Source organism: Haplochromis burtoni, unplaced genomic scaffold, assembly GCF_018398535.1.
Source record: "Haplochromis burtoni strain Fernald_Lab_line unplaced genomic scaffold, NCSU_Asbu1 Contig_33, whole genome shotgun sequence".
NCBI classification, from domain to species: Eukaryota; Metazoa; Chordata; class Actinopteri; order Cichliformes; family Cichlidae; genus Haplochromis; species Haplochromis burtoni.
Genome location: NW_024582394.1, coordinates 3,135,971 through 3,143,636, shown reverse-complemented (window position 1 = coordinate 3,143,636; position 7,666 = coordinate 3,135,971). Strand labels below are relative to the sequence as shown.

General features: G+C 36.3%; 1 protein-coding gene across 1 annotated transcript; it reads right to left on the bottom strand.

Annotated features, from left to right (window-relative positions):
- Positions 1-2,616: 2,616 nt before the first annotated feature.
- On the bottom strand, positions 2,617-5,160 carry LOC121814296. Its single transcript, XM_042219482.1, has 5 exons — positions 5,124-5,160; positions 4,607-4,963; positions 4,274-4,399; positions 4,082-4,140; positions 2,617-3,974 (listed from the first exon to the last, which is right to left on the bottom strand). The coding sequence occupies exons 1-5, from the start codon at positions 5,158-5,160 to the stop codon at positions 3,828-3,830; spliced, it is 726 nt and encodes a 241-aa protein (XP_042075416.1). The 3' UTR covers positions 2,617-3,827.
- Positions 5,161-7,666: the final 2,506 nt, after the last annotated feature.

Genomic DNA, 7,666 nt, shown 5'->3' with positions numbered 1-7,666 from the left:
TATATATATATATATATCATGCAATTTACCTTTAATACATACACATAAAATTGCACCCAGTTCTCAGGAAACGCTCTGATTATTGGAAATTATTAACATGTCCTTTTCACTGGAAAATATGTATATGGCAGTCACTGTTTTACTATAATCATGTCTATCAAAGAAGAAAACTGTGGATAACTGACTGTACACGATTAAACTTCTTTTCATGGAGTACTCAAAATAAATTTTGGTTCTCCTCACATTGAAAAAATACCTTTTAAAATTAAATTAAAGTAAGTGAATGAGTTTGATTGTGGTGAAGTTGTCAAATTTGAAAACTTATTCCATACGATAAGAGACAAGGTACAAACACTACATTCTAAGACATGAGTTCAAGTTATTGCTAACATATAAATAGAGATAACCATTCACGCTCACACTCACACCTACAACCAATTTGGAACCATCACTTAGTCTAAACCCGTGCATGTCTTTGGGCTGTGGGAGGAAGCCAAGTACCTGGAGAGAACCCACGCAGAGACAAGGAGAACATTCAAGTTCTACACAGAAAAAGTCCCCAGGCTAGATTCAAACCAGGGCCTTCTTACTGTGAGCAATAGTGCTAGCCAGCACTGGTGAAACATTCAATAGCTACTTCATTTCAATAGCTAAAACCATGTCAAATAAAAAAGATGATAACATGATGCAATGTGATAGACATTTATTTATTATGTGTATAAAACAAAATGCCAAACAGGTTAACAATGCATGGAACAAAATCAGTTCCTCCACTATGATTGGAAAGCATCCACAGTCCACACATTGGGCTCTCCGCTCCACCATTCAGAAACTTTCATCTTCATTTTTCCATTTTAAGTACTTCTGCGTATATTTTGCTAACTGCAAACAGCGGGGAGAGTGTTTTCTTCTGCTTGCTTATTGAGGCTGATTAAACAAATTCCACCAAGTGGTGGGAAGCTGTATTGTAACTGAGATTTTCATGGATAACAGTAGTCCCTGGTGTCTTCAATTAATAACTTATGATGTCCTGGGGCCAACAGGTGTAAAACTAAAAATAATTTGCAGCTCTTAACCCTCTAAAGCCGGTTGGAACGGGCACACTCCGTTTTGTGTAACTATTTTTAAATCCAGGTAGAACTGGAACCACGTAAGCTAGCACAATATTTTTTTTTTTGCATATGAAACCGGAGGAGTATTACTTACATCTTATGCCATCAGCTTGCCCTAGGTCACGGTTTCCTTCCACATATAGCTTTGCAAAAATGGCATAAAAATCGCTTGGAGCAACAAAAACATAATATTCCAGAAAAAGGCTTTGCCGATCCGATCAGCTGTTCATAACACTTCCTACGTTGAAATTTTCAATTTTTTTGTAGTTTATTGCACTTTTTTGCAATTTATGTAATTACTATGCATGTAATGCATACATATTATTAGGATTTGGGTTATAATGGTTGTACTGATGTATAGCAACTTGAAATGCTCCCAAAAATGGCTCTGCAGCATGTAAAATATAATATAAGCCCTGGCTATATTAGACCTACCATGTTCTATGGTAGGTCTTAAAGGGTTAAGAATCACAGTTCTAGACAGGTTGCCAATGTATTGCCTGGCTAACATATCAATACAGATTACCATTCATGTTCACATTCAGACCTATGACCAATTTGGAACCATCAGTTAGTCTAAACCCGTGCATGTCTTTGGGCTGTGGGTGGAAGCCAAGTGCCTGGAGACAACCCGTGCAGATGCAAGGAGAACATTCAAGTTCTACACACAAAAAAGTCCCCAGGCTAGATTCAAACCAGGGCCTTCTTACTATGAGCAATAGTGCTAACCACCACTGGTGAAACATCAAGTTCAAAATAAGAGTTGACTGATCTTTCGTGAAATTATTCTCAAAGACACACAATGTGCTGGAAGATTGAAAAGAACTTATTTTGTGATTTACCTAGCGGACTCAAAATGGGATTATTTTATTATCCAGTGCAATGTACAGTGCAAATCCCAAAACCTAAATTACAAAAACCTGGATTATGTTTTAGTGATTTAACATATTTGAAAATATGCAGCAGTCTAATAAAGGAAAAAACTGTGTAGTTTCATTCTTTTCTTTTTCATTTGAGTATTTTACTTAAGATGGAATCAGTGAAATTTACTTTAACCGATTCCATCAAGTTTGCACTTTATGAAAGCTGTTAGTGGTTCATGCTCTTATTTAGAAAATCTATGTAAATGATTAATTCATTTGTGTACACATGTACACATATACAGCAAGCTATTTGTGAGTAAGCATGTTACTAGAGGTTTTGTGAATCCTCACTTCATACTGTAATTCATAGTTCATTTATGCAGTTTGTAGTTAATTCAGGATTTAGTGTGACCTCATTTACAAAGTCTTTAAAAATGAAACAGAAAGGTCAGCACTAACAGTCAGCTGTTGTCACAATAGAAAAAGAAACAGACAAAGCACAAAGTGACACAGAAAGATTCTGGGTTATACAAATATAATTTGCCTAATAGAGAAAAGATGTTTGACCAGAGTCTAAATATGTAATAGGGTTTAAGACAGAGGAAGACAGACTGAGCAGCTGGCGTCACAGATGACTTTAATTTAAATATACTGAAACATCTTCATTTAAAGTAGAACACGAATAACGTAATCACAAAACAATAGCTAGTGTTTCACAGAGCTTCACAAACAAGTGTAAAGATCACAAACAGTATGTATATTTAACTGATGAAAGCTTTGCTCCCTTGTCACAAGGGATCACTCAATGATGAATGGGAATGCCTGTAGGAGTAAGAGTTTGCACTTTTTTTAGCTCCCTCCTGCGGTTCAACTCTGGTTAGTTGTCAGCTTATTGAAGTCAGTTAGCTAGCTTTAGTCAGACAAATCAGAAAATCAAGTCAGGCTCAGTTCCAAAGTATAAATGAATTGAATAAGATAAGTTCGTTTGTGCTGTTTTTAAACAGGTGAACTCAGCTGAATAAAGAAAGAAAAATGTGTGTGTGATTTTAAAGGGAATATTTATATTGCCTTAGTATACGGAGTAATGGTTCAATCGTAAGAGAATAGATGAAAATGACTCATTTAAATGTTGTACTATCAAAGTTAAAACAGAATTTTGTGTTTTACTTACATTTTATGTTGGATGTATTTAATTAAATCCATTTTCAGAGCTCTTGTGTTGCACATTAACAGACTAGCATCACACTAGCATTACTTTGCAACAGGAAAGCTGTGGGCGTTATATGTATTTATTAATGTAAAGTTACTTCTCATATATACAAATTAATTACAATCTGTGGTGGAAATCTGAGAAACCAAGCTTCAGATATAATTTGAGTGTTTTAATAAAGCTTCTGCAAGATCCTACAGAACATACATAAAAAGCATTTCATGTTGGGTGACAGAGAAAAACTTGAATCACAAACCAAACAGGTCCAAACAGGTGCAACATAGTTGTTTTCTGAGCACCTGACATAAACAGCTGAAAGATACAAAGTGCTCACACAACAAAATGGTACATTAGAACTTTCTGTGCAGTGTTTTGTATCTCTGTTACAGTTGTCACAAAGCAAAACAAAAAAAGTGAAGAAAATGGGACATGAATTAAAAATACAAAGATTTGATGTGTTGTAGTTGTTCCAAAGCACATTTTGTGTTTGATGACTTACTGGACTTATTTTCACATATTCATCATTTGAATGTTTTTCTCTTCTGCTTTTAATATCCAGACTCAGTGAATGAAATCTGGGCATGCCAATATTAAATATCAGTCCAAAGTGAAGATGAAAGGGAGATGAAATACAAGCTTTGCTTAAGCATCACTTTTTCCACACTCAAAAGCTCTGACATCAGAGTAAATACACATTGTCTCTGTTGCTCTCGTGTTCCTTCTCTCTGATTTGCGAGTGTTTCTCTTGATAAAGGTTGGCGCAGCATAAGTCAATGAGTCCTCGTGTCTCTGAGAAATGCACCAAAATGTATCAACTGAAATGCACATCTGTAGACTATCATTAAAAACTGCTGGTTTTATTTTTCCATCAGGCTTTTAATTGCAAAATTTCTTACTTTATGAATTTGATGTTCTGTCCTAGTTGATTCTGTATTTGTTTGTAGAGAAACAGCAGCTGGATTAAAACAATGTGAAAAAGTGATCAGAAGCAAATGTTTCACTGTATTTTACTTTACAAATCAGTTGTAAATGAGTATGACCTAACCAAATACTATTCAAGAAATCGATATAGAAGTAACTCTTCTTACCCGAGGTTTTGTTTTTTTCTTTGATGGTATAAATGAGGAAGGCTATGACAATCAGGCTTATGCTGAGAGCAACACATAGCAGAATGAGAACTGTGTTGGTCAAATCCCAATGACGGACAACTGGAACTATATTGGAAAAAGCTCTTATTAAAGGTGAAATAATGAAATAATAAAATAATGAAACTGAAATGTAATAATATTTATAATCTATATACATAGATTCATCAATTATTATGTGCCAATGTACTTCATCTAAATCCATTGTAGTGAAAACTAAATAAAATATAAACATTTATATATATTTTTTTTTTATTTTAATACGAAAATACTTACCTTCGATATTCAGTTTTGTTCCATTTCCAAACAGTATCTCTCCACATGTGGCCACAGCACAGTAATAAGTTCCTGTATCAGACGAGCTGACGTTCCTGGAGAAGCTGTAGACACATTTCTGTTGGGAGGCAGCCTCAGGACTCCGCTCACAGTCATAACTATTGTTTCCTTGACTGTACATTAAACTTGGATGAGACTCATCTGGTTTGGTTCTGTACCAGTACACACTGTGATCTTCTGTACATGTTCTGTTCTCAGAATTAGAGACGACTGAACACTGCAGAGTCACTGGGTCTCCTGGATGGACGGGATTAGACAAAGAGTCTTGAGTGACACCAGTGATGCCTGGGTCAGGTCCTATGAAATAAAAATAAATATGTTTTATTACATTCAGTTAAATCAAAATTTCAATTATATTGAAATAGTGTGTCTTCAGGAATTGCACAAATAAACATAAAAACGGTAAATAACTTTGCTGTGGTTGACTCATTAGTTTTGCTCTTTCTGTTTCACTTACCTTTGACTTGAAGAAAAGTTCCTTTCAAAAATGTCATGTTGCGCTTTTTTACTTTGATGCAGTAATAAACAGCTGTATCGCTTAACTGTGCTCCGTTGATATGTAAAACAAAAGTCCCAGGCTCTTGTTTTATTGTAATGTGATGAATGTTTTTAATAGTCGGAGCATCTTGAGATATTGTTGATCCTACAATTTCAGGAAAGCTCTGAGAAACAAGTCTGATCCAGAATAAGTTTGTTGAATGCCAAAGACGATCCCGGAAACAATTTAGAGTCACATTTTGCCCAACAGCAACATTTTTGGTGTCAAAGATCTGATGATCTGAGCATCCTGAAAATTAAAAGCAGAATCATGGTTACCAACAGTGATATATTCATATAATCTTTTAGATTAATACACCACAGTGATTCAGTGATTAAGAAGTATGTACTTACGCCCAGTTTTGATCAGGAGCAGTATATAAAAAATTGTCAGCATTTTGTTTTTTCTCCTCTTGACACAGCAGACGTTTGAAGCTGCATTATGAAAGGATTTGTCTACATTTAACAGTATCAAATGGGAGGGAACAATTTTTAGAGCAATCTTATTGGCTTCTCACTCTGGTGCTGTTTCACTGCACTACCACAATGGAAATATGCCATACCCAGAGTTTAAACACATGAAACAACACCAGCAACACATTTATGTTAATTTATGTTTGACTCTCATTTTGGTTTTCTTACAGTGGGCTGTTTACAGTAGACACATACTATGTTTACAACAGTTTCCTCAGGAAATCAAAACAGGAAAGTGTATTATGGCCTTGGTGAGACTGTGTATGATGTTAGTTAATGTTTCACATTCAGTGTTACGGTGATTTATTTTTATTCATTAGCATATTAGTTTTCATGTAGCTGACACTTAGGTGATGTGTATCAGCTTTAGTCAGGAGTTAGAGAATCAAGTCATGCTCAGTTTCAAAGTGCACCTGGATTAAAGGAAGAAGTTAAGGTATTTTGTGCTCTGCTTTCACACAGGTGAATTCGGCTAAATAACGAAAGAACAGGGCGTGGTCTGCTTATCTGCACAGTAAAAACTCAGATCACTTCGGGGTACGGAGGTGATCAGGTTCAGGGCTGGCTTGCTATCTCTTTTGCTCAGAAGAATCCCAAAGCAAATGGCATTTTCATGGTTCTTAATTTTATATAAAACAGAGATGTTACTGCATCAAATAAATAAATTCAATAGCCACTACTAAATATAACATATGTGTGGATTTCGTGCTCCGATTTTATGATAAAAGTTGCGTTTATATTCATAATGGCCACTGAATCTTGGCATTTCTTGATTTAATGCAGTAACATCTCTGCTTTATACAGCCTGTGGTTTTCATTTTTGCTTTGGTTCTCCATTGTGAAGGAGATAGGAACAACATGGTCACCAACCTGATCACCTCCGTACTCTGAGGAGCTGCACACAGTTTGCATTGTGCTGGTGAAGGAGACCATCCATGACTTTGTTCATTTCATCTGAGTTACTTGTACGAAAGAAATTCAAATGCTCAAATATTGCAAAGACATTTTGCTTTACAGTTTAATATGATGGATCCTATGTAGTGTTTACACTCTATCGCTTTATGCTCTGGCTGTTTGTTGTTTTGTTTGTTTTTGTTTGTTGTTGTTTTTTTGTTGTGAAAACAGCTGAGACTTGTTTGCGTCTTGAGGTCCTGTTCACCTCTCAGTGTCATTTATAAATGCTTTTTAGACATAGACTTAAAATGAGTTGAATGAGGTCACACAACTAATTCACTTGTTTGGGGGAAATTGTAAAGGCAACAGAAGGGAAGAGAAGCACCAGGAAGAAGATCTCTTATGGTTAATATGGCTCACATGGCCACATGGGAACAATACATAAATCAGTTGAGTTTGAGGTGATAGTTGTGCAAAATAAGCTTCAGCATTCATTTGGTCTCTCTTACATTCTGTTAATAAGTGGATTATGTTTTTATAACCAGGGGATTCCCCAAATCCAAAGGGATATGGGAGCAGTGAATACAACAAACTTCAACAACTCAGAGCCACTGCCGTAGATGACTAGGTGAACAGACTCTGTGTGAGTGTTGGAGCTGAGTGTAAAAGTGGGGTGGTCAGAGGCTTGGAGCATAGTGGGGATTCCAAGCTGTTGAAATCGGTTTTCATCAAGAAGATTTTGCTCACCGCAAGAGTCAGTGAGCACTTGCAAAGGGAGTCCTGGTTCAGACAAATGGTATTAGCGAGCAGAATAATAACTGATCCCTAGAACCACCTACCAGTAGTCCACTCTTACTGGGAGAAATACTTCTTTTTTTTGGTGCCCCCAGATAGGTGGAAACAAAATTACTGGGTTGGCTGCAAGAACGGAAAATTCTAGCCTCAATTCTTCTCTGCGTAGCCTTCCTTTCAAGCCATGACGCTACTATGCCCTTGGGAATGATAGAACTTGAATTTTCTCTCTTGCAAGATTGGCTCACTGTGAGAGTGCTACATGCCCCCCAACCCCCCTGGCCCTTGATGCCAAACACATAA